Raw genomic sequence first — 27,066 nt, 5'->3', positions numbered from 1 at the left:
TGTGATGATTTGAAAAACATGTTAACATCAGGGACTTTGCCAATAAGTATTTTCAATAACCTTTATGCTCTTTATGAGTATTAAACTAAGGAAAGAATTTCATTATCTTGATAGATTAATTTGAAGTAGATTTCTAACTCAAACATCTGATAAATAAAGATATTTTTGGCTGTGTGATTTTCTGACAATAATATAGTAAGTAATATGTTAAAGTATTAAACTTTTCATAGATTCCATACTGCTTATCCTTTTCCAACCATTTTTTAAAAACTTTGACACAATGAATGAAAATGCTTCAGTTATGTTCTTGATCAAAGAAAATAATGTTCAGTTTTTATTTAAGGCAAATACTTGTCTTTTCCTCTTGCGGGCAGATTAAGATCAGTGCACTTTAAGGCTATGTAGGGATGATGTTCACCAGCGAATAGCTTCAATGGGGATTTAAAGGAAAGTACCTAATTTATAGCCTAGATAAAGCCATCTCTTTTGCACTCAGAAAGTCATAAGCAAGTGAAAACAGTATTTTAATGTTTGTCCCAACATAACCTTTATATATTAACACATTACAGAAGAGTAGTGGCTGTTACTTTTATGAGATTAATATTGAAATACACAACCATATATAATAATAATAATAATCCTGAAATTATCAAAAAGTGTATTTGTAGTCTAGTACTCAGCCACATGTAGCTATATACAAACTCGAAGAGTGGGCCCATGTGAACCTAATGAGGTTCAACAAGTCTAAGTGCAAGGTGCTGCTCCTGCGTCGGGGCAATCCTAGGCAGAAGTACAGACTGGGAGAAGTACTCATTGAGAACAGCCCTGCAGAGAAGGACTTGGGGCTTCTGGTGGACAAAAGCTTGACATGAGCTGGCAGTGTGTGCTTGCAGCCCAGAAAGCCACCTGCATCCTGGGCTGCATCAACAGATGGGTGGCCAGCAGTTCAAGGGAGGGGATTGTCCCCCTCTATCCTGCCCTTGTGAGGCCCCACTTGGAGTACTGCGTCCAGGTCTGGCGCCCCCAACACAAGAAGAAACTGTTAGAACAGGTCCAGAGGAGGGCCACCGAAGCTGATCACAGGACTGGAGCACCTCTCCTATGAAGAAAGCTGGAGATGTTCAGCCTGAAGAAGACAAGGTTCTGTGGTGACCTTATTGCAGCTTTTCAATACTTAAAGGGAACTTATAAAAAATATGGGGAGCGACTCTGCCGAACCAGATAATAACAGGACAAGGGTCGTAAACTAAATGAGGGTAGATTTAGATTAGGTGTTAGGAGGAAATTCTTCACTCAGAGGGTGGTGAGGCACTAGAACAGATTGCCCAGATCAGTTGTGGATGCCCCATCCCTGAAAGTGTTCAAGACCAGGTTAGATAAGGCCCTAGGCAACCTGATCTAGTGGGTGACATCCCTGCTTATGGCAGTGGGGTTGGAAATAGATGGTTTTTAAGGTCCCTTCCAACCCAAGCCGTTCTATGATCCTATGATTCTATGATCCTATTATTCTATGATTCCATATACTGTACCTGTTAGGATATGTCATTTATTTTGGTTCAGTCTCAGGAAAACAGCTATTACTGCAAAAAAGTATGTGTTTGGAGGGACAATGAAGGGACTTCAGTATTCCATTGCATGGAGCTTAATTCAAGTACATTTTCATTAATAGGAAATTTTGTCCTAGTATCCGTAGACTTTGGATAAGGCTCTCTTCCAACGTCAGGAATATTAAGTAAAAACTAACACAAATTATCTAACACTTTTTTAAAATTCAGGCATATAGACTGCGGTAGTCATCTAGGCCATCGGAAAATTGTGGTTTCCTAAAAAAATAAAAAGTATCACATAAAAAGTATCACAAGTATCTTTGATGCCTGTAAGAAGAAGAAGGTTAACAGTCACCCGCTAGCACTACCAGCTCCTCTCCATTGCTTATAGCTCAACCCAGGTAGGTAGTTTTGACAAGACACTAGGTTAGGTTCTAGGTTCAAGTTAAGTAAATTTAATCTTGCCCTAGTGATCTATTTAGATACGGAACTTGATTGTAACTTTTACTAATAAAATTTTTAGGTGGGGTTACTGTATTTGCTGCACTCCTTGATACACTAGTAAACACATATAAACTATACAAAATGTAAATCGAGCGCCGCCGCCATTTTGCAGCCTCTCGCAGACGCGATTGGCAGAGGCGATCGGCTCCAGGGCACATGCGTTCTGCAGCGGAGCAGGGGATAGAGGCAGGCACAGCTTTTTTTCCAGCATCGAGGCCCCTCGACGCAGCCGAGGGAGCCGCCAGGGCCCGGCAGCCCTCGCGCGGGAGGCTGATGAGGCACAGGCGGAGCCAGCAGCGCCCCCTCCCCGGCCGTGCAAAGGCAGCCCCTGGGGAGTGCTAGCGACCCGCAGCGCGGCGAGCAGGAGGGGCACACAGGGCAGGGCGCCTCAGGGCAGGGGGCGGCAGTGCGCACAGGCAGGGCGAGGAGGGGGGGCGAGCAGGCAGGGCGATCGGGGGGGGCGCCCTCACCGCTCTTCTACAACGGTCTTTCCCAATGGTGGTCGTAACCTGCTCGTGAAGAGCCCGGCCATGGTATCCACCAGGCGGAAAACCATGGCCTCTGTATCTCTTGTGGCCTCTCCAGCTGCTACTCTCACAGTTACCGGTGTGGCTACCCATTGGTCTCAGGGAAACACGCAGCTGCAGGGTGTGCCCGAGTCTGCTTGGGCTGTAGGGTGTGCCCGAGTCTTGTGTCGGTGTCTGACAGCAGCAGTGGTGGGTATGCCTGTGGGAGGTGTGCCCAGGTTGGAAAATTGCTCAGCCTGGTGGCGGAGCTTCAGGAGGAGGTGAGTAGGCTGAGGAGCATCAGGGAGTCAGAGAGAAAGAAGACCCTGTAAACTACAGGCCTGTCAGTCTCACGTCAGTGCCTGGTAAAATTATGGAGAAGATTATCCTTGAAGTTATTGAAGCACACCTGGGGGAAATGCAGTCATTGGTCCCAGCCAACATGGGTTCACAAGGGGTAGGTCCTGTTTGACTAACTTGATTTCCTTTTATGATAAGATCATCCATCTAGTCAATCAAGGGAAACTAGTTGAGGTGATCTTTTTGAATTTCAGTAAAGCTTTTGACGCAGTTTCCCATAGGATCCTACTGGACAAAATGTCCACCAAACAGCTAAACAAAAACATCATATGATGGGTGAGCAATTGGCAGGTGGGCAGGGCTCAAAGGGCTGTGGTAAATGGGTCTGCATCAGGCTGGCAGCTGGTCACTAGTGGGGTCCCCCAAGGCTCCATTTTAGGGCCAGTCCTCTTCAATGTTTTTATAAATGATTTGGATGTAGGACTAGAAGGTGTTTTGAGCAAATTTGCTGATGGCACTAAACTTGGAGGAGTTGTGGACTCTGATGAGGGTGGAAAGGCCTTGCAGAGAGATCTGGACAGACTGGAGAGCTCGGCAATCACCAGCTGCAGGAAGGTCCTGCACCTGGGATGAGGCAACCCTGGCTATACATACAGACTGTGTGATGAAACGCTGGAGAGCAGCCCCACAGAGACGGATCTGGGGGTTGTGGTTGATAGCAAGCTGAATATGAGCCAGCAGTGTGCCCTGGCAGCCAGGAGGGCCAACCGTATCCTGGGGTGCATCAAGCACGGCATTGCTAGTTGGTCGACGGAAGTGATTGTCCCACTCTATTCTGCGCTGGTGCGGCCTCACCTCGAGTACTGTGTGCAGTTCTGGGCACCATAGTACAAAAAGGATGTGAAACTATTGGAGAGTATCCAGAGAAGGGCTACTAAGATGGTGAAGGGCCTAGAGGGGAAGACATACGAGAAGCGGCAGAGATCACTAGGCCTGTTTAGCCTGGAAAAGAGGAGGCTGAGGGGAGACCTCATCGCAGCCTACAGCTTCCTCATGAGGGGCAGTGGAGGGGCAGGCGCCGCTCTATTCTCCTTAGTCACCAGTGATAGGACCTGAGGGAGTGGTGTCAAGCTGCGACAGGGGAGGTTCAGGCTGGATATGAGGAAGAAGTTCTTCACTGAGAGGGTTGTCGCGCACTGGAACAGGATCCCCAGGGATGTTGTCACAGCACCAAGCCTGTCAGAGTTTAAGAAGCATTTGGACTGTGCTCGTGGTCGTATAGTCTGAATTTTTGGGTAGACCTGTGTGGTGCCAGGAGTTGGACTTAATGATCCTTATGGGTCCCTTCCAAATCGGGATATTCTATGATTCTATGATTCTAGTCATATCTGGTAAAAGATTTAAGTAAGATAACAGTAAGAAGAGCCCCAGCAAGAAACTGCTATCTAATCCCTGGTGTAGATTATTGCACCAAAAGTTTAACATCGTTGACAGATGACAGGTGTCATCATTCACTGATTTCACTCATTGCCCTTCCTTATGTAGAAGACAAATTGAGTGTAAGTATGTGCATGTATGTGCATGGGCAGAGATATAGATCTATATGCATGCGTCTGTTTATCAGTTCAGTTCTTACCTCTAAAGATGTTTATTCTTAATGGCTTACGGAGAGGGAAAGGTAGATGTCCAGCCAAATTATGCAATGTAAATATGGCAGCCTAAAGAATTTGATACCTTTTTCGAGCAGTGGGCAGAAGTCTGCTGATACCCTATTTCTGCAATCCATAATTCTGGTATGAATGGTTAAACAATGTACAAGACTTCATAAATAAATGAATATCTAACTCCATAAAGTATATCTAATAAGTATCCCCTTATTCATGAGATTTTCCATCTCATCTGATCAAGTTTACAATCTCACTTTTGGGTTTTATCAGAGATTTAGTTCTATCTGATATATATCATTTCAATGCTTATTTAAACAGTCTGCTCTTTATCACTGGAATAATTTACCTCTAAGAATGTAATAACAGTAATAACTGGATTTTATTAGGAAATGTAAAGTATGGTTGTTCACTTTTATTTGGCAAGCAGTAGTAATATTAGGACCTCCATTTCACAGACGTATATCTAGAGATCCAGTGAAAGTGTTTATCACTACTGAGCAAACACTGCCACTAATGACTGATTTAGTATTGTAATATTGAACACAACACAGTTCTTGCATGTAGAACAGGAATCATAAAATTCGATCTGCTTTTATCAGGAGGACTTATTGTACATTAGTCCAATGATTAATAATCTAATTTGAAACTAGAAATAGGAGCCTTACCTGCTGATATTTTGAAAGCATATGAAATCAGTGCAGGATACAAGAGCCACTGGATATTCATATGTTGCATTAGTTATATGTTACATGAGTTTGGGATGATAGTTACAGATGGTAGCAAAGATAGTTAAGTAGAGATGGACTTATTCAGGGTAAAGATCACAAGTATGATGGCAGCTAAGTATTGGAATAATATCGAATAGGACATTAAGACTTGATAGATATGAAAACGTCATTATCTAAAAAGTGAAACTAGGAAAATTATTTTCAGGTTCCTACAAAGAAAACAAGACATATACACATGGATACCTGTCTTACTAACTACGGAATAAATTCATTACAGGCCAGCTCACCTTTGCAGAATCTAGAAGACAACAAGGGCAACTTTGTTCTACAGGCAGATTTAAATTTAAAGATTCAAAATCAAGAGATATCATATTTTAATCTTCTGAATAATACATGAATCAAACATTCTCAATGCTGCTACAAGCTATATACTCCATTTTTTTTCACTTGTGTTACTGTATTTTAATAAATCAGTAAGGATAAAATAAATCAGTTTCAGAAAATTCCACTGGCTTCAGGTTTCGAGGAAAAAAAAAAACTGGATTTTTTTTTTTATTCCTGTTCTGTCCATTTAATAAAAATATCTTATTAAAATTAGTACAGTTAATTTCTTTATTTTTTGTGTGTGTCCCATATAAAATACTTTTTAACTATCCAAATATTTGAATGCTTGTTGATAGAATTATTTCTATGCCTACTAATATGTTAAATAACTTTTTTACTGTACCTGAGACTTTTTTATAATTGAGCATTCATGACTTCATCTTCCCATTTGGGGCAATTTAGCATTTCTATTCAAGCTAATGGTGTCAGAAACAAATCCTAGGTGCATTATATTTCCTTAGTCTCCTTTTATTGAGTTTGTATTTTGCATTTTGCAGATTGATTCCTCCTAATAGAATTAGGTAAAATTTACTTGCCTGCAAATTGTATTATTATTATTATCATCATCATCATTATTATTATTATATTGTGGCTGCTTAAATCAACATTGTCATGCAAAATATGAATTACACAGAAAGTTTCAATATTGTTACCAATACAATGTCTGTCTTGCTTTCTCTCCAGTTTTTGAGTGGCTTCTCAGAGAAGTTGACAGACAGTTCCAATGAAGTAGTTTGGAAGTTTGGGGGTTTAGTCCAGAGAATTTCAGCCACAGAAAGAATCCTGGGAGAAGGCTGAGAACTGTCCTCTTGTGGGAACTGACTCCAGTACTGCCACAGTTCCCTGAGGTCACAGGAATTCATCAGCCATTTAGTTAATCAGATCAGAAATCACTTCTCCACTATCACAGACACCAGGAATCTTGTCTCAGCCCTCAGATTTCTCCGGCTATATGAGCTCATAGCTTGGTGAATGCCAAGTTTCCAAAAGACTTAAGAAATATTGGCACAATACATATGTAAAAGTAACTTATCACCTTAATTTTTAAGCAGAATTGTATCATTCTTCCAAAAGAAATTCCACATTATATATTAAACCAGAATATTTTTTGCATGTATGAGTGAATTCCAGATTAATTGAATGGAAGTTCTATTACAACGAATCATAGAATCACAGAATCGTTTGTGTTGGAAGAGCCCTTTAAAGATCATCGCCATGGATAGAGACAGCTTCCCTGCTCATCAGGTTGATCAAAGTCCCTTCCAACCTGACTTTGAACAACTCTGGACAACCTGTGCCAGTATCTAACCATCAAGTATTTCTAGTAAAAGTATCTTAGCACATCTAACTGCAGAGAATACATGCTCTAAAGCAAACATGTGGCTCTCAAATTATGCATATATACATATATAATTATTTATTTTTAATCCAAATTCCATGTATTCCAAGTTATCTATATTTCTAATTTTATGTCTTAAATATATGATTTCCATAAAATGCAGATATCTATATTTGGATTAGTATCTAGATCTTCTTTAAAGCCAAAGGACTTGAAGACAAAGTGCATTTTAAGGGTTGATTCACTTCATACTGAAGATTTCTGCACCTGGTGAGATGACTTGTACCCTGAACATGCCATTTCAGCTCCATTGACTGTAAAGGTGACTAGCTCAGAGAAGGATAAACAAAGATAGAAAAATGAACTTCAGCCATCACATGCCATAATGTATTTTTGAGAGTTCCACAGAAAGGATATATAGGAATCATGATATCAAAAGTTGAGAACATAAGGATAAATATTTTTTTTTAGGGAATTGTTTGCTTAAAATTGATTCTAGAAACACATCTTTCTTCTTTTGCATTAAAATTGTTCATATCTGTTAGAGAACTTCAGGGAAAAGTGTTATATTTAAATTCAGTTAAATTTATGCCTTACACGTTGAGTATTTCCAATTATTATATTAAATATATCAAATCTCAATGGAATGACTAGTATTGTGCTGCATATTTATAAACATTATGTGTTTCCAGAACCATGCTTTCAGTTATTTGAATCACAGACTCACATTGCTGAATAACTCAGTATGTCATTTAGTCCATGTTCCCAACCTAAATACCAAGCATATGTATGAAAAATGAAAGAGAAGTTTGTCCATCTTGTTCTTCAATGCCAGCAACAATAGATCTCACAGACTCCCCAAGCAATCTCTTCCTGGGATTTCCTACCCCTTAATTTTAGAAATAATTTTCTTCAAAATCTAATGTGTGTTATCTTAGCAATGTAGTGTAGCTTCTGGAAAGCGATGGATGTTCCTCCAATATGTGCAGGAAAACATTACTTGATTCTTTTCAACAGTTGGTTATGCTCTCATTCTTCCCTATTCTGAGCTAAGAAATCCCAGTTCTTTCTGTCTTTCTTCATAGGTTTTATTTTCAGACCTCTGCTCATTCTAATTGCTTGCTTCTCAATTGGTCCACAGTTTTTCTTAAAATCTTTTGAGTTGAAGCCTTGCCAATACTAAGTTAATGTGAATTGTGTTAGTGGTGCAAACAACCCTCCAGTTCATAAAACCCAGTAGGATTGTATAAACAGTTATCAAATTTTCTGCAGCAACACAAAAGTGTTGGCCCCCATTGAATTTGTGAACCATAACCATCCACTACCTTGTAGAATGCACATGCACAGTCAGTTTTTAGCTATCCCATATTTGCACATGTAGTTATTTCTGCATAACTGGTGTACTTTCCACTTGTCCATAGTGCATAGCACTTTCCAGGATAAATCCCAGGTTTCTCAAGATGGCTCCAAATGCTATTCCTGTCCTCGAATGTACTTGCTGTTTCTCACTGTATGTTTAATAGTTCTTCTCTATTCAATCATTCATGTTATTAATCAAAATATTGGATTATCAAAATGAATCAGAATTAATTAGAAGAATTTGATTCGCTACAGAATCCATAACTTGACACGTCTTTCCCTTATGACCATGAACTATTGAAATTTCTTTCTGGATGTAGTGTTCCTTCTTGCAGAATGCCTTATCATTGTAGGTCAAAGCAGAGATGTAGTATGTCTTGGTTTCGACAACATTAAACTTGTCTCATTCTTTTCAACCTGCAGGGAAATCATAATATCATAATATATTTACCATTAAATTGGACAAAGTAAGCAGAGAAAAACATATCCAAAATGAAGAAGATATCCATGTCACTTTCAATATGGAAAGACATATTTATGGGTTCACTGCATGTCTTCAGAAATGTTTACCTGAAGGTCTGTACGTAACGTAACAAATTGAATCTCACATACTGCAAGAGTTTCACTCGTTTAATGGGATTACTGACAGTACAAAAATAAGTAAATAAATTCTAAATTTATCTAGGATTAAGCTGTAAGTCTCTACAGGTTATACTGAATTGTTATAAGACTGAAAAACATATGAGGATAACTTAATGATGAAGCTTTACAAGATGCTTTGTCTTTTGCTGAGATTGATGAAATAGTGTGTAATTAGAACCAAGGAGTCTGTCTTCCTAAGCTTTGAGTGCTAAACTACACAATCTTGATTTTCAGCCTTAACTCTGCCAAAGAAGAAATCTGTTCTTTTTTTCAAAAGATGCATTCCGTAAATGTAATAACATTTGTTAGATCACTCTTTCAGATGAAATTGGAGCTTTTATTTTAAGTTAGAAAAGTATGAACCTTTTCTGTTACCTTCTCTAGAAAGCTTCAGCTTCCAATTAAGTCAAATTGCACTAATGCGCATTATAGAAGACTGCTCCAGTACCAGGAATTGACAAAAGCTCCACTACTTCCAATGCATTTGTTTAAGAAAAAATAAAAATAATAATAATATTAAAAAAATCGAAGCTGATGATGGAAAAGCTATATGTCTTGTAAACAAAGAACCTTCTTATAAGTACTTCAAAGAACCTTCTTATAAGTACTTCATGAGGAGAGTTTTACTTGAAAGAAAGCACGTGGTATATTGCTAGCATTACGTAGTGAAGCAATTATATATATACTGGAAAAGTGAATTATTTAAAGAAGTTTATATTTTTTTTTCATTAGGAAGGTATTTATTTCCAGGAAAATACTTTTACCTATCCTCCTTTTAATAGGCCAGATATGCTATGACTATTCCTCAACTGAAAAAAAAAAAAAAAAAAAACTACTTCTTTGAATTCACAGTGTTTTGCAATATTCTTAAACACCAGGAAAATCAAATAAGAGCTCTTTGTATCATTCTTCCCCTGTGAGTGTTCTATTGTGTATACCAACTTTCCAATTCAAAGTAATAAAAGCATTGATCTCCTAACATCTTGACAGTGGAGTTCTTCTAATTCTGCATTAGCACTAAACACAAATAAAAAAATTATTATAAGCGGCCCCAAGAGATGGTTCAACCAGATTTCTGCATTTCCCTGGGCTAAATCAACTCTTGAAAACTTAATTTAAGAAGCTGACACAGACACCGCGGTTAGAATGGTAAATCTACTCCCCGTCAGTTTTTTAAATAAAGTTTTCAATTACTGATTCAGTCTACAGAGACAGATCTCTGTTCTAGTTACCTCTCTCAGCCTATGCTCGTTAAAGATCATTGGTCCTAGTGTTTCATCTGAATCCTGGCTAGAAACTGGAGGGTCTTTGGATAAAAATCTGGATACTGAAGAGGTTTTCTTAAGTGAAATTTTAGCTAGCCAGCATGAACTGCTTGCAAATAAAATATGCAGACTTTAATATTGTGATGATATGATGGAAGTGGAATGAATGCAAGAGAGAGCCATTATTTTGAAAGAACTTTCCTGTGTTTTTGACCACTTTCATTGATTTGTTCTGGATTAGTTGCGATATTTCATTGGCAAAAAAATATATATATATAATTTTAGCTGCACCATTAAAAGTCTCTACAATATCTTCAGGGCCACTGTTTGTGCTACTCCAGTGCAATCCTTTCGTTCCCCATCCCACTGAAGGAGACACAGGCAGGTTGTGGCAAGTCAGAAAATATTTAAGTTAAAAATCTCTCATTGGTTCCTGGAAGTATGTTTTCCCTTCAGAAATAGATGATGCATTAGTTATAAATCCAGCCTGCAAGTCAGATTTGAGCTGCTGTTTACTTATTACTACTGTGCTCCCAGTATGTTATAGAAGGATTTTGAGGAATACCCCATAGATCTTCATGCAACAGGAATCCAATCCGTTCTGGCATTGTTTTCTTTTGTTGTTGTTGTTTGTTAGATTTTTTTTGTTTTGTTAGGTTTTTTTTGTTTGACATTTTTGTTTGTTTTTCACTCTTGAAGAACTGCAGCAACACTTCTAAGTCTTCAAGGGAAAAACTTTGAATCACAGAATGATTTAGGTTGGAAAGCTACCTACTGCAACTCTCTTATCAAAGGAAGGCCAGTTAGATGACAGTTTTAAGTGATTTTCTGGTCAAGTTTTGAATATGTCCAAGGATGGAGATTTTACGTCGTTTCTGGGCACGTGTTCTAGTGTTTGATCACTCTAATGGTAAAAAATATATAAATAATAAAATAAATAAATTAATTAATTAATTAATAATAAAATCAATAAAAAATACTTATGCCCAGTCCGAATTTACAGTGTTTGTTGCCTCTTGTCCTTGTGCTGTGCACCTCTGTGAGGAGTCTGGCTCTGCCTTTTCTAGGCCTTCCCAATATGTAGTTACTTACGGACAGCAAGACCCCATAGGTCTTCTGATATCAGCACTGAACCAGTCCAGTCCCTGAACAGCTTGGTGGCCTTCACTGGACTTACCCCAATGTGCCCATATCTCTCTTGTGCTGAGGAGCCCAGCACTGGACCCGGCACTCCAGTATGGTCACACCTGTTCTGAGCAGAGGAGAAGGATCATCTTCCTCCACCTGCTGGTGACACTCCACACCCTCCTTTGCCAGGAGGGTGCATTGCTGGCTCATGATCACTTTATTTTCCTCGAGGAACCCCAGGTCTTTTACTGCAGAGCTGCTCCTCTGCCATTCAGTGCTCAGACACAAAAGCCAGATTAGCTTTCTCACTGAAAAGCTAGCAAACTACTGAATGGCCCATGTGAAAGCAGAACTAGAGACACCTCCCTACCCTATTTAAATTGTCTTGAACCAGTCAACGGAAATTTTAATTGAAAGACAATTTTCCCTTTTGCACAGTCTTGTGAGATGGAGCACAGCTTCAAAACCTAAGTCTTCCATGAGGGTGTACCTGACACCTGACGTGAACTGTCACTGAATTCACTAATACGCTGACCTAGGAATTAACTTTTAAGGGTGTATACCTGATATTAGATCCTGCTCTTCAGTTAACAGGGTTTTTTGTGTTGCGTTTTTATTAAAAAAAAAAAAAAGTCTCTTTGCACTTAGTACCTGAAGTAAAAAGCAAGCAAGAAAAAAAAAATAATAAAATAAAAAGCAAAAAACAGCAACAACAACCATTTTAAAATGGATGTATTTAAATCGGTCTATATTATTCTTCTCTGTATTTATTTTAATTTAACTGTTAACAAGATCGTAAAGCTTGTACAAGCAAGAAAAGACTACACTGGAAAATACAATACCAAACAGTATTTGTTACATCATTAAATAACATGGTTCATTTGTTAACCACTGTGTCATCCACAAAATACCAGATGAAAATATTTGTATCTAAGGGAAAAAAAAGAAATAAATCACAGGAAACAAAAGCTGATGCAAAGAGCTTTAGGAAGAAATAGTATAATATCTTGAAAATGACTTGTTATCACCTAATAATACCATCAGTTCAAAACTGTAACACTGCATGATGAACCTGCATAATATTTTTTTTACATCTTATCTACAAATGTTAAGTACAAATGGTGTATATGTTATATGAACTGGTGCTAAGTATAAAATTAGAAAAACATTGGATCCTTTTATTGAGCTAGTTCTGCTGTATTAAATTAGGTGTTCCTATTTTCTGCAAGTAGTCTTCTATGCTTTAGCAGCATTGCATGCATAGTAGTCAGCATGTAAAAAAGTGTCAGGCTATTCATCTATGGATTAGTACCTTAACTGGTATATATTACTACAGTTTATTTTGCAGTACTTAGGGTACTTTTCTTTATACTAGCTAAGAAAAATATTGCGTGGCATCATAATATTATTCTTCAGGGTGTGCTTCTGAAAACTTAATAAAAACCATACATTTACCCAGAGTTATGTGCTGAATCTTTTTAAGTGGCCCCAAATTGTCCTTATGAGGTTGTAGTTTACTGAAGTGGTGGGCATTGTCAAGCTTTAGCAATAGCTCACAAGAGGAATGGAAGTACACTTGAAATGCTTGCTAACTTCAAGTTGTTTGATGTTGTGGTTTGTTTATTAATGCAGATGACAATATTTCTTTTTAGTCTTTTTCCATGAAGCTTGCAAAGTCAGAGTAGAAATTTATGAATAGCTTATTTCTCATTTCTGAATCCAGGAAATAGAAGATTTGAACCCATATCACCTACAATGGATATATAGGAGTGCTAATATTTTCCATTCCAATCTACAAATATTGCCCAAACTCCTTGAAAAGTCAAGTTTGGAAAAATATAATATTATCTTCTGAAAAATGTTGAAACAATTTTTGTGGTAGTGTTCCCATTATTTTCTTTTCTTCAAGTTTTAAGCTAAAATTAAGCTCCAAATCCAACTGGAAATCCTCATCCTTCAAAATTATTTCTGAAGCGCAGTGTAGAAAAAAGAGAATGACCAGCTGTAGAACAAGAAAAAAAATGTGAATGTGTTTCTTAGAGATAATTCAAATAATTCTCAAATGCAGGAAGCAGTCAATATACGAAACATCTGTATTTCACTCTGTGTTCAAGATATGTTAGATTTTATTATTTCTGTAGTTAGATGAGAGTACTGGATAATCTAATTAGTTCTAATAAAACTAATCTGTGGTCCATGCTGAGTGACACAATATCACACCACAAAAAAAGGAGAACAATTTCACCTACTGTTAAATTAATTACTGCATGTAAAATGAAATGAGGTTGATTTATCAAATCTGAATATAGCCTTAGGTATTCTAATAAATATCATCACCTGCAAGGACAAAAATGAATTCTTTATGAACTGAAGTTTATCAGTGTCATACAATATGGTCCTGTGACAAATGTCTTCTTCATCTAAAAAATATCTAGAACCTTTCAGGCATGAAATAAAGGTTATTACAATGAAAGAACCTGAAATAGTCAATCCAGAATCATTTTTCACACCATTCCTTGAACAAGACATATAAGTTACACAGAGATGGCCCATACTCCACTTCTGACTTTGTGCTTCCTTTCCAGCATTCTGCAGCTGGCTTCCTGCTCAACATCTTATTTAGCTTTTCTAAGCAGCTTTTCAGGAATACTTAGCACCCTCTTTCAGTTGAGTCCTCTCTATTAACTGTAGAGGAATTCAAACCATCTAAATCTGGCTACTTTATTTCATACTGAGAATGCAAGTGGGTTAAGAGGACTAGCTAAAATTAGTGCTTTAGCTTATTGCAACCTCCTCACAGAAATATTGAAAATATTAATCTGGGCTAGATCTGAATCAAACTGCGTAAGACAACTCCATGCTCCTTTTAGTAACTTCCCAGCTCATCCAGGCTTCTTTTTAATTATTCTGAAATCTTAATACATACAAAATCAATGCTGGCTGGTAGTCCTTAAACTATAATGTGCTGTGTACTGTATGTATTTATCCTCAGCTTGGTGTTTCACAAAGCCCTTCTTCATGACAATGATCAGATGTTTAGATGTTTCCTAACACCGCTTTTGTGATAACAACATTGTTTCTGCGATCTGAGAGCTCTGTTCAAGTCTATGTATTGCTTCCTGTATATGCTGCCAGTGGTATTTTTTTTATGTATCTAACAGCAGAGGTTGATTCAGACAAATTGTCGTCATTGTAGACCTGATATCTGCCCTACGGTCATGAATGAATTTGGTTGTTTAAAGAAAAAAAAAAAAATATTGCAATTTTGACAGACAATACAAATTCATAGGAAACAGGAAATTAAGGTTTGTCATTTTTCCCATGCCTTTTGTTTTACACCATTACAATCCCTTATGTTACATAACCAACTCCAATGGACAATAAGCAAACCACATCAGCAGGAATATCTTTCTGCATAGATTCCATAAACCTACCAAAGTTTAACTTCTACACTTTCACAAGTGAAGTATTATTCAGATGATTTGGCAATGCAGTAAAACACTCATTCCAGAAAGAGAAACATTAAGGATATTTATTTAACCCTGTTAGCTTACTCGAGGCCTTAGACCTTTCTGTTTGTAGCCCACAGATCTTTGTTCCCAGCTCACTTGGAAGCCCCACACAGACTTTTGGATATTATCCAAATATAAGATGTCTATGTGCTTAAAAGGGGCTTCTTTAGAATTAGGAGGTTATTTATACTCATGTCTGCAAATTCTAAGCATTATGGTTCAGTATATTTATCTAGATAAATCAAGAGACCCCCTTTACCATTTAAAAAGAAGAAAAAAAGTTCCAAAATACTAAAGAAATTAAACTAGTTTAAAAGCATTATACTTTGTTCATAAAAACAAGTAGAAATATTTTGTGAAAGCAGTGAAATCATGTGTTTTCAGTTAGAAAACAAATCATCAAGGTTTGGGAACAATTTTCAGAACATTCATTTTTCCTTGGAAAGAAATCCAGATCCACACTGAGTTTAGTACACTCATAAAACACTTTGTAAGGTTTGTTTCATGGAACAGAGTTTTGGTGTGGGAAAATTGTTTATATGCTTCCATCCTGTTTCCAGCTGTGCCCTAAATCAGGCCACTCAGTTCCACAGTGAAGCTATTACTTTACTCCCTAAAACATCTGTGAGTTCATCACCTTCTGCTACACCAATAAGTGTTTAAGTTGCACCTGGTATCTTCACGTTTAATCCAAACTTTAGGAGAGTTTTGTCTTTTGGAAGGAAAGAAGCTAGTTTTTGGTGTTGGTTCTAATATAATCTGGGAATAACTCTGTGCCAACCAGTAGTGCTAGAAGAGTGCAGATCAGCTAAGGTTGGAAAACTGCCCACTGGAAACCTGCATTAACAATATTCTAAGGCAAGCTGTTTTCCTTGGAGAATGGCCACTTGTCAAAAATAAAAGGTTTCAAAGCAAGGTATTACATCCAACTCAATTCCCTTCAACAAATTTTCTCAGTTCCCAAATGGTATCCCTGATTTTGCCACAGTGAGAAATAAATAAGATTCCATAGAGTCAGCTACTACTCTGGGATGTGGGGACCTCTGGTCAGGTGCCTAGTTTAGTGTATTTTATCATAACATAATCTTAAATCTTCCAGAAAGTCACTGTCCAAGAAATTACAAACGTTCTGCCACTCAGGAACTTTGACATACTTATGTAGAAGACTCAGATTAAAATTTCTGTGCAAGAGCACAGGAACTGTAACCTGTCAGTCCCGAGTAGTAAGTGTCAGTACCTTATTGGACTACCAGAATGGGCTTATTTATCTTGGTTTGCATCCCCCAAATATATATATATATATATATATATATATACACATATATATATATGTTCATCCAGAATATTCTTAGTCCTAAAATTAAAATATTCTGTTTAAATATTCATAGGATAGTAAAAATTATTTTAAACTTGCCATACAACTTGTAAGATTTTACTTTCTGTTAATGATATTTTTAAACTGAAGATCTGTATAGATAGAAAATTTCTGAACAAAGCTGCTCATGAAAAAAATTGATGTTACTGTAGAAATTAATATTTTAGAGTTTAGTAGGTGTCTTCCTTTTTCTTCTTTTTTCTTTCTTTTTTTTTTTTTAATTTATTTGTAATGAATTGAAACAAACCAGATCAAATTCGTTAGGTTTGTCAATGTATATATTCCAATACTAGAAAACTATGAAGATCTTAAGATAATACTGATTGCAGCTCTGCCAATTTCATACGATTATGGATTGGGCTCATATAATGGAATAATAAGCTACAATGTTAATCCCTGTATCTCAGTAGCTATGCTTTTTGAGGACTGTGGTATTTTGTTAATGTAACACTACTTTCATTTTAGACAAGAAAATCAGGACACCTCAGTCATCCCTTTCTGTTATGTTGGTATCCTTATTGAAATTCATTGACTTCTTTGAAATTCATTGAAATTCATTGAAATCTTTGTCTGTACACTGGAAGTTGCTTAAGATACATTTAGAGCATTTTTAACAAAATACTGAAGACAGCTAAGAGTCAGGAAACTTCTGCTGTTTTCCATGGATGAACTTCAGAAGTAAATCTGTTGGGTGGATTCATACTGGCTAAATCCTATCTCATATACGTAAATGAAATTCCATATTCATTTTGGAATTAAGCTGGTACAAAAATTGTTTTGTTAGCGGAAACTAAAATCCAGGATTCCAGGTTACTGAAAAAGAAAATAATAAAATAAAAATAAAAAATAAAAAACATTCACATAGAAGAGAAGGAGTTACACATGTAAGAAAAAGCTGAGAAGATAAAATTAGTTCAGATGCAATAGGATAAAAAGATCGTGTACTTTTAGTGTCTGTGTTCTCTACAAAATCATAAAATAATTATTTCCTGTGTACCAACTGTGGATGAAAAAGAGAAAGGGAAAAAAAAAGGAAAAGGGAAAAGGGAAAAAGAGAAAGGGGCAGGGCAGGGGCAGGGCAGGGGCAAGGCAGGGCAGGGCAGGGCAGGGAAGGGCAGGGAAGGGAAGGGAAGGGAAGGGAAGGGTAAAGTTCTAGTTTTTTTCTGTGAACAGGGGAAGTTCTGCTTGCATGAGAAAATGGTACTGCCTGATGGGAGCTAGTTTTAGTGGAAAAGTGAGATAACAGAAATAAATAAAATAAAATAAAATAAAATAAAATAAAATAAAAAATAAAATAAAATAAAATAAAATAAAATAAAATAAAATAAAAATAAAATAAAATAAAATAAAATAAAATAAAATAAAATAAAATAAATAAAATAAAATAATAATAAAATAAATGCCTATAGAGACCTCTGTGCATCTGAGGCATCCAGAACTATGAATGCTTTCAGAACCTGATCTTTTATCACTGAAATCTTATATGATCATTCAGTCTCCAAGCAGTCTGTTCTTTCTAGTTTGAGTCTGGAAAATTAAACAAATGGTTTTATGGTTGTATTTGACAAAACTGGTACTGAAGCTTCACAGGTTTGCACACATTTCAGCAATTCCTGATTAGAAAAACAGAAGAAACTTGTTTCCCATGGCACAGCAAGCTACAGCCATTGAAGTCAGTACAACTTAATTTCCTGAGCCTGCAAGATCCTATGGTTTTCAGAGAATCACCCTGAATCACTGTTGACTCGTTTTTCTCTTGGCACTGTATTTGGTATCAGATTCTCTAAACTAAACCAGAACACATAACAAAATCACTGAATCTTGCAATTACTACATAGAGACAGTATATTTACTAATATGTAGTAGTAGCAATATAATGCACACAGAGATATCTTTATTTTGAACACTGCTGGCCTCCTGGTGTTCCTTAATAAAAAGAAGGTTATATTCGTTTCTGGCAACTCTTGCAAAGTTTTTTACTGACATGTTCTGTCATCAGCTGTCCTCAGTCAGCAAATGTTATGTACTGTGCAGTTAACTCAGGCAAAAGTTATTATCTGTTAAACACAGGCACAAATCATCAGAGCTCAACATTTTTTACAAACCAACATAAAATGAAATTACAGACTTATTTTGAAAATGTCTCAGTTTCTAATCTTTGATATCAGAGTCTCTGAGACCTCCAAACTCTAGTCTTTGTCTAACCCAGCAGTTCTGATCATGACCACTACAAATACCAACCCATCTTAGGAGTGTTAGGAAGCATGTCCTACTAATATATTTTCCTCTGAATTTCTACTCCTTGAAGAATAGCAAAATCTACTTTAATGCACCAATTTTCATTAACAGGCTTTACAATATCAGCAGGATTTACAAAAGCATCAGAGTGATCATCAATAAAGCTCATACAGATGTATTTCTGTGTCCACAAAGGAAGCAGCTGTTTGTTGAATTTAGGATAATGGAATCTTCCTTGACATACAGACTATGAACAACACCATATTGGCATGTCCAATGAGTATCAACAGTTCTTGCTGAGTTTCATAGCTTCAGGGCTTATTAGACCATTTCGCTGCAATTCCCTGAACGCTGTTTGAGCCACAGATGTTGAAAAGAAAACAGACAGCAAATACACTGGAGAGTACAAAAAATCTCCTGCTTCCAGTGTATACTTTGTCTATGTCCACTAAAACTGTATTCTAAGTGAACAAAGTAAATAGCAAGAGGAATTTGTCCAAGAATAGTTCTAAATCTTTACAGCATAAGGGATGTTAATGATAGATACATCATCCTCTCTGGTTTACACAGTTCTTCCAGGAGATTTAAGTCGTTATCAATTTTCTCACTAAGTAAAACTTTTTCATAGGCTGGGTGACCTTCACTTCTAAACAGGAAATGCTCTGCTAATATACGTGCATACTGGGCAACATGGTTTGAAGGTTATAGACAAGATCAAAGCCCATAACAGCTTATATCTGAGAAGATCTGACTGTGCAGCAGCTGACATTGCAGTGAATAGGCTCCTTCTGCATTTATTCTTATCCCACATATTTTGGGGATAGGGATTTTCAGGGCCTAACTCATGTGTTTGCTTGTGAAAATCTGAATTCACTAACATTTTTATTTGAGCTAATTTTTGCCCTGAGACATGGATGATGTCTGATGTTACCAGAACCAGGTTTTGACTCCACTTAATTGTTTTGTTTTTTAACATTGACCTTGTTTATTAATTAATTCAGTACGTAATGGTGACCCTGTTTGAAAGTTTTCTTAACCACGATACTCAAATGTCTTTAAGATTTGAAGTCTGTGCTTTCAGTTTGAGTTATTTATTTGTTTTTCCTAATATCAAGAATTAAGTGCTATAACTCTGTGATGAGTATCAGGTCTCTTTTCTGAGCAGATGAAATAACACAGCATTTTATTGTTTGCTTAGAGGTAGAAATAGAATATAGATCCGATAAAGACTGTAATTTATTACTAATAAGCACTAAAAGGATATTCATGAACAAAACAAGATTGTTTAGTCCAAATCACGGCATTCAATTTAACTGCCAAAAGATGACTTGAGGACAAGGGAATTTTCTAAATACAGTAGATTATTTCAGAAAATCATTTTGGGGTAGATTCTGGGGTGGAAGAAATCTGGACTTTGTGAAGTTTATTTACATGTGTAATTATAAATATTTCAATGTGTAATTATATTTACTATGCACTTTTGCTTTTAACCTGTAAAGTTTTGGACTGTTGCACTGTTTGTAAGCAAACATAGCTGTCTTCAGAGAAATGATGTTCTAACCACAGAGCCCAATTTTGATCTTTATGTTTAGCTCTTCCTGATCCATCTTAACATCATCTGGCAGATACATAACAAATACTTGGTTCCTGACAGCCAATTTATCCCTTTCTTTTTCAAGGAATACATTTTTCATCCCTGGTCTGCACTTTGTAAAATATTTTTAGTCTATCATGATACTTCTAAAGGTATAGCAAATGATAAAAAAAAAAAGAGCCAGACAATGAGTCGTATTCATTCATGCTGCTGCTCTGATAAAAGACTAGAGGTTAAGAATTTTCCATGGTAACTAGAACGACTTAAAGGTCTTCTGACAAAAACATGATGGATTTTGATTTTAGTCATTCAGGAATAAATCTATTACTTTAAGCAAAGTTACTACAAAGATACTCATTCTTCAACTTCTTACACCAGGTGAACAGGTCAGCGTGTTACTAAGTATCTGTGACAGCGCTGAGTCCAGAAAGAAACCTAGTCTTCTGGCTTGAGTGTTGGGGGAAAATACCCATTTCCAAGAAATATCTGGTAACCACTAGACTAGCACCTTTGCTAGAGAGGGGCCCAGAGAAAGGAAAATTTTCTTGGGTGTGAAAGCTTATAGTTATAGGTAAATATACCAATTTCTGGAAAATTTGGGTCATTTATCTTAAAGTTCACAGTTGCTTTCTTCACCTTCCAATGTCATTCAATTATATGAATCACTACATATTTACTCACACAGTTTATTATGGATCATGCTGTTGTGAGAACGTAGGATAATTATTCACTGCAAAAATATTTATGGTCCTTCTTGTCATCTGATATCTGGGTGTGCTTATGAAGGGTAGTAATTAATTTTTTTAATGTATAAAATTTTTTAAATGTAAAAAATGCAAACAGATAAGAACTGCAACATAAAATAAAAAAAAAAATCAGCAAATCAGCAATACTATGGAGTAAAGTATATTCACAGATTGATTGATGTGTCAGTCATGTCATTATCCAAAACCTCTCTGGATGAAGTTACTTTTTCTTGAATTAGTGCACAAAAGAAAAATAAGTGAGATTGAAAAAATGACTGTTTTTGAAATGAGGGAAATATGGACACAGCATATCTGCTACAGAATGGCATTCTGTCCATTTTGTCATGGTAAAACTAATTAAATAGTTATGTTTTAAAAATTTTATGAGAATCTTAATTATTAATGTCATCAACAGGCTGAAAAAAAAATGTAGGTTAGGTGTGGGGAGAGTTTGGCTGTGCAAAGACATTACTTAAAAGGATTTTTTTTTTGCATGACTGAGCACGTGCACACAGACTAGATAGTCACACTTTACAATGAGGTTACACTTATAAATAATTTATAAAGGGTTGGTAGGCTATTACAGAATCCACAAAGTCCATAGGTTTGTTATAACTATGTATAGCACCCTCAAGTAATGTGCAACCAAGTATAATTTATGAAAGTCATACCCATAGTATTGTTTATGATGTATATTAATCATTCATTAATCCTTTATGAAGTATTTATAAATGTAATCTTAATGGAAAGCATGGCTGACTTGTTACTCTCTTGCACTAGTTCTCTTGTACCAGCTGCATGAGACTTGAAGGTTGCAGGCCTCTTTGCCCACTTTATTTTTTTTTTAACAAGCTGAGCAATCTTTAGACAAGGCAATGCACACTAGCTGTTTCCTTACAGATTCCTACAAAGTTAGAAGACTGAAACAGGCATTACAAAATGGTTTTAAGGATTCTTTTTCTGCACCTTCTCTAATATTTCAGCCGAGCAACCACTGTTCTGCTTTGCAGAGTCCATGTGAAAAAACTCCTTGCAGATGATCCAGACATAGTAAAGTCTATGGTTCACACCTAGTAAAGTCTCAGATTCTGACTACTCTTGTACAGTTTGGTAGATCACACTACCAAAATATGGGCCGTTTTTCTAGGAAATGAGCACAGGAGGATTGCTGTGGAAATGTGCACATCAATCAGTCTTTGTCGTTTCTGTAGAAGAATAGGCAGTGCAACAAGAATGACAGTATGGTCCAGGCAAGTATAATGTCTGGGAGTAGATTGTGGCTTGCAAGATTATTCTTCTGCTCCAAAACAATTCTGCCTGCCAAGGTACAGCTACTTGCACTTGCTGCAGGCAAGCTCAACTAATTTTCATGTTACAGTGCAGTTTTATTGCTGGTCTTTGCTTCTTTATGCGTGCTGTGAAATCTCTAGCTGAGGCATTTTATACCAGAGTACCATCCCAGAGCATTAATTCTTCACTTGTTGTTTTGCAGGAAACAGATCTCATTCTGACCTTTAATATCTCAATGCATCGTTCATGGTGGATGGAGAACGGGCCGGGCTGCACCGTGACTTCAGTAACTCCAGCTCCAGACTGGGCACCAGAGGATCATCGCTATATCACTGTCTCGGGGTGTTTTCTAGAGTATCAGTACATAGAAGTGGCTCACAGTTCTCTTCAGATCTTCCTTGCAGTAAGTGTTTATAGATAGCCTCACTCCCATTGTCTTTTCTAACTTTGTTCTTGTTGAATGTTACTACCAGAATAGCAGAGCACTGTGACAGTGATTTACAAATCCCAGCTCTGAGTGTTAGAAGTTTTGCTATGACACTTCTGTATTTCAGCCAGTTCAAGGCATCTTTACATGAAAATCTCCAGCGTACATCCTCAACACTGCAAGAACGACTGGCATGATGCACCCTGTCCTACTGGACTCCATTTTGACCAATGGCCTCACATTACTACAGCGGGTTACATTCAAATTGCACTTATAGGATATAAGTTATGACATAATAAATTAAAGTTATACCCATGAAAGCCAAATTGAATATAAAAGAAAAACTAAAATGAAGGAAAAATTTTCAATAGTAAAACTCGATTCACTAATCCATTCACAAGACTCGTAGCTGACCAGTCAAACGACATTTTTCATCTTTAATCAGGAAAACTGATCAATTTGTTTTTAACCATATTACCCAATATGCACTTGAAGAGAATGGGAAAGTTTCTTCCCAAGAGAAGAAAACATTGTACTTCTTATATCAAAATCAAACACAGTGGTCTTAAATCTTTATAGAAGAGTAAGTATCCAGTGTCAAGGTGCAGGGAAAAAAAAAGAAAAAAAAAAAAAAAAGAAAAAAAAGAGAGAGAGATGAACATAAAACAGCTTGCAGCTTGTTTGGAGGGAATTTGGTAGGTTCTTAAGCCATATTTAACCTTACTAGTCATTTCCCGTTGTGTTGTCCTTTGTACTTCAGCAAGGTAAAAAGGCGACATAAACACTGAATTAATTGCATGAGGAGGTTCAGGGGCTGAAAGACAAGCTGCATTTTTCTGTTTGCCCTAGTGATACTTACATGTTTTTGCTCAAGTGAAATCTATATATATAAATGACTGCAAATAAATCTGTAACTATACATATAAATTTGGTGCAGTGCCTCCTACCATATAAACTTCTGGTCAAAAGATTCCAATATTTTGCCAAAGGAGGGACCATACTGGCAAAAAGGCAGAAAGGATATTTGGTTGTCCATATCCAGCAGTTAGTGTAAGGCAGCTGGACAGTCCCCAATATATGATGTGGTTGTCAGCTACCCAAAAAGTTAGCAGCTTCTCTATCTGTCTATTCCCCAATCTAGGTATAAATGGCCAGGTGAGTTCAGAAAAATATATCTCTGTGTCAATACAACTCTGTGTGGGCTCCATGTGTAAAAGCTTGTTATCTGATTCACCTGAAAGCCCAGCTACCTCCCAGGTCTCCTCCATCCTTTTCTGCTGTCCCCATTGTAGGAAAGCAAAAGACTGCTTACCAAGCAGTTAGTAAGGCAGGCACTAGGCAGATCTGTACAATAAAAGCAGCACCTTCTCCAGATAGTTCACTGTAATTTTGACAAGATACAGCTGATGCAAATGCAACAAACAGAAAAGTGCAAAGAAATAAGTGTAAGTAAATAGATTAAAATAGCTTTATAGATTTACAACTTTATTTACAAGCAATTATTATCACTCAATCTGAACTCCAAAGAAGATATCCAGACCTTTATTTTTCTATGTTTTTGTTTTTGTTTTTTTTTCTTTGTATGCAATTATCATGAACAAGAAACTCAAGGAATATATATTTCAAGCTTGATTCTCTTCTCGGTGCAACAAGGTTTTTTGTGTGTCTGTGCCTAAACAGAGCTGTGTTTCTAGATAAGGACGGTCTTAGCAAGACAGGGGAATGGTTCAGAATAACAAACCACCAGTAACCTGGTAACTGTAGCCAACTACAGCTACTTTTATATTTCCATTCATGTTACTGTAAATGTATCATGGATAAAGAGCACCATGGTAAAAGTATGGGTCAATTTTCCAAACCTGGTGCTTGTGCCTTTAGTGTTTACATCACTTTCACATTTCTCATTGTGGGCACAGGATTTTTTTTCTAAGAGAAATGCTAGCATAATGTCACAATCATAAAAAAATATGGTGAGAAACAGAGGAATTACCTGGTGCTGAGTGGTGACATATGACACAAAGCTAGAGGAGCATAATTTGCTTGGTTTTCAGTAAACTAGCTTTCACAAACCCAAACATTACATCAGATTTATCTCCAGTTAGTAGAAATAAATTAATCTTTCCTTTCAATTTTCTTTTATGGGCACTTAAGTGGATCTTGCACTTTAACGGTAAGCCTATGAATTGCAACCTACAAATTGGTTACTTGCTTTCATGACAATGATCAAACTAATGTTGATCTTGGCTTTTTCACAAACGTGGCATTGCAGCATGTTTTTAAGGATGTTTTCTACTGCCTATAGATAAAAAGTTACAAAGAAATTCATGTTCATTAAGGCCCACTTATATTAATCTTTGAAAACATTACCCTGCTTGTATTTTGTACAGCTTGCTAGTAAACTCATGTGGAATCCAGGTACAGAAGGTTAGGCTCCACAAAGATGTGGTATTTGCTATATGCATAGTGGAAAGAATACAACAGCTAAAATAAAAGCTATATATAAAAGCAAACAAACAAAAGCAAAAACAAAACAAAACAAAAACTTTTTATACTTTATAAAAAGAAAGGCTTAAAGTGGGCTATGGAATATTTCAAGGATTGCAGACAGAGACTCTCCTGCAGAGGTGCAGAATACTTACTGTCTACAAGACACCTTATCTCCCCAGAGGAATGTATTGTAGAAGCAAAAACATGAGATTGTGAATGGTACAAATGCTGCTGCTAATTTTGCACAAGTCAGCACAGATATTAGTTTTTTAAGAGTGAAATTTTGCAGGATTTTTATTTCTTTTACTGCTTAAAAAAAAAAAAAAAAAAAAAAAAGAAAAAAAAAGTAATAATTTAGATAACTGGAAGGTTAAATGATCCCAAATGTCAGAAGAGTCCTCAGCATGCAGAGTTGTGGTGTTTATTGCATAATGCTTACCTGACTAAAGAGAGCCAGACACAATGATGCACAGATGTGTTGGCAGCTTCTTCTGAGTGGATTTTACTCAGGATAAGCAAGTAACTGGATAAAATTCTTAGTTCAGTACACACTGAAGAAGTAACAGAAAATTGTTGTTGATGAACTCTGTGCTTTGACTAGCTGAATGTTCATTGTTTAGAAAAGTTTCAAAATGGGGAAAAATATTTGAGATCACATATATGCAAGGAAATGCTCTGATAAAACAAGGATTATCCTGATATGGGTATTTAGCATTCATGTATGTCAAGCCAGGCTGAAATAACCCACAGTGATAATGGGGACTGTAAAGCAGCCATGACCTTTCCTTTGTTTCATGCCACAAAGCACTTAGTGCATCAGGTGGTGCTGGTCAGAGACTATAGCCTCTGTACAGCAGTATCAATCAATCCTTCTATCAGAAAAAAAAAAAAAAATAACCACATAATGCACAATTATGTCCATGTTGTAGCCATTCCCATTTCAGAACATTACTTCTTGCTCAGCCACTGACTGATTTTGTCCCAGTTCTATAGAATTTTATTTTGAAGAAAATTCCACTGATTTTCACTCAATTGTTGTGATGTTTTCATGGGAGTTCTCTGAAATGGCACACCACCAAAATGTCAGTGCCACACACTATGCTTGTCAGCTTTCCTTTTGTGCTCCATAGTAACACCTCCCATTTGATTCTTTTGAGACTGAGATGAGTCTTATTGCAATCAATTTCTCTCTACATCTTACCATCCTCTTCCAGCAAGTTAAAAAGAGAGAGAGGGGTCTAGAGTGAGGAAGGGGAACCTATTTAAACCTTAAGTGCAGCTTTGCAGCCTGCAGTGATGCAAAATAAACAAACGTATTTTTAGGGCACCACCTGCAGCATGCAGCTGTATTGGGCTGAGCAGAACTGCTAAGGGTATGATTTATTGTTTCATGTGAAACCCTGAGATCTGGAAAAGGATGTGGGGACAGTATTTCTATTGAATGACTCCCTGCTTTTTTTCCCTCCCCAATTTTTGGTGAATACCATAGATATGACTGTAAAGGTAATTTCTTCTTATCTGAGGTGTCATTGCATTTTTCCAACAGTATTTTATTTTTTTTAATTCTGTGCATATGTATGGGCAAAAAATGGATCATCTCAGCTACAGCTAATTCATTTGTTTTGCTGCACAAAGCTAACTGTCGCTGCAGACTGTGCTCACATACTGGGCCAAATTCTACACTTTGCTCTTCTCTACCACGGGTGCCTCATCTGCAGTGCTGTGACATCTGAGTACGTGGACTGTCCAATGCACTCTGTGAGGACCACAGCTCTGCCTGTCCCTCATGCCTATGTATTACTGAAATGAACTGGTCTGGTGATGGCACGGCTTGGATACTCATATGCTTCATACATTAAAATGTCCTTATGTGCTTAATGGTTATTGATTCTCGCTGCTTACATCAGAGAAACTATTTCATTTTCAGGACTCCTGGGTTATCCACAATAGATAGATATACTTAAATTACTGATCTCTGGAGATGATTGTTCCAGGTAAAGAATGAGATCAGTGGTTCTAATGGAGATT

At 36.8% G+C, this 27,066-nt stretch overlaps 1 protein-coding gene across 5 annotated transcripts in view; it reads left to right on the top strand.

Annotated features, from left to right (window-relative positions):
* Nucleotides 1–27,066, top strand: part of NKAIN2 (sodium/potassium transporting ATPase interacting 2) — a 571,961-nt gene that overhangs the window by 467,773 nt on the left and 77,122 nt on the right. For all 5 annotated transcript variants that reach the window (XM_048065587.2, XM_066994333.1, XM_066994332.1 and 2 more), the window contains one exon: nucleotides 22,327–22,527. In XM_048065587.2, coding sequence (XP_047921544.1) covers nucleotides 22,327–22,527 — 201 coding nt within the window. The remainder of the gene's footprint in view (nucleotides 1–22,326; nucleotides 22,528–27,066) is intronic.

Source organism: Anser cygnoides, chromosome 3, assembly GCF_040182565.1.
Source record: "Anser cygnoides isolate HZ-2024a breed goose chromosome 3, Taihu_goose_T2T_genome, whole genome shotgun sequence".
In the NCBI taxonomy this organism is placed as follows: domain Eukaryota; kingdom Metazoa; phylum Chordata; class Aves; order Anseriformes; family Anatidae; genus Anser; species Anser cygnoides.
Note: the sequence above shows the minus strand (reverse complement) of the source record. Positions and strands in the feature narration are given on the sequence as shown.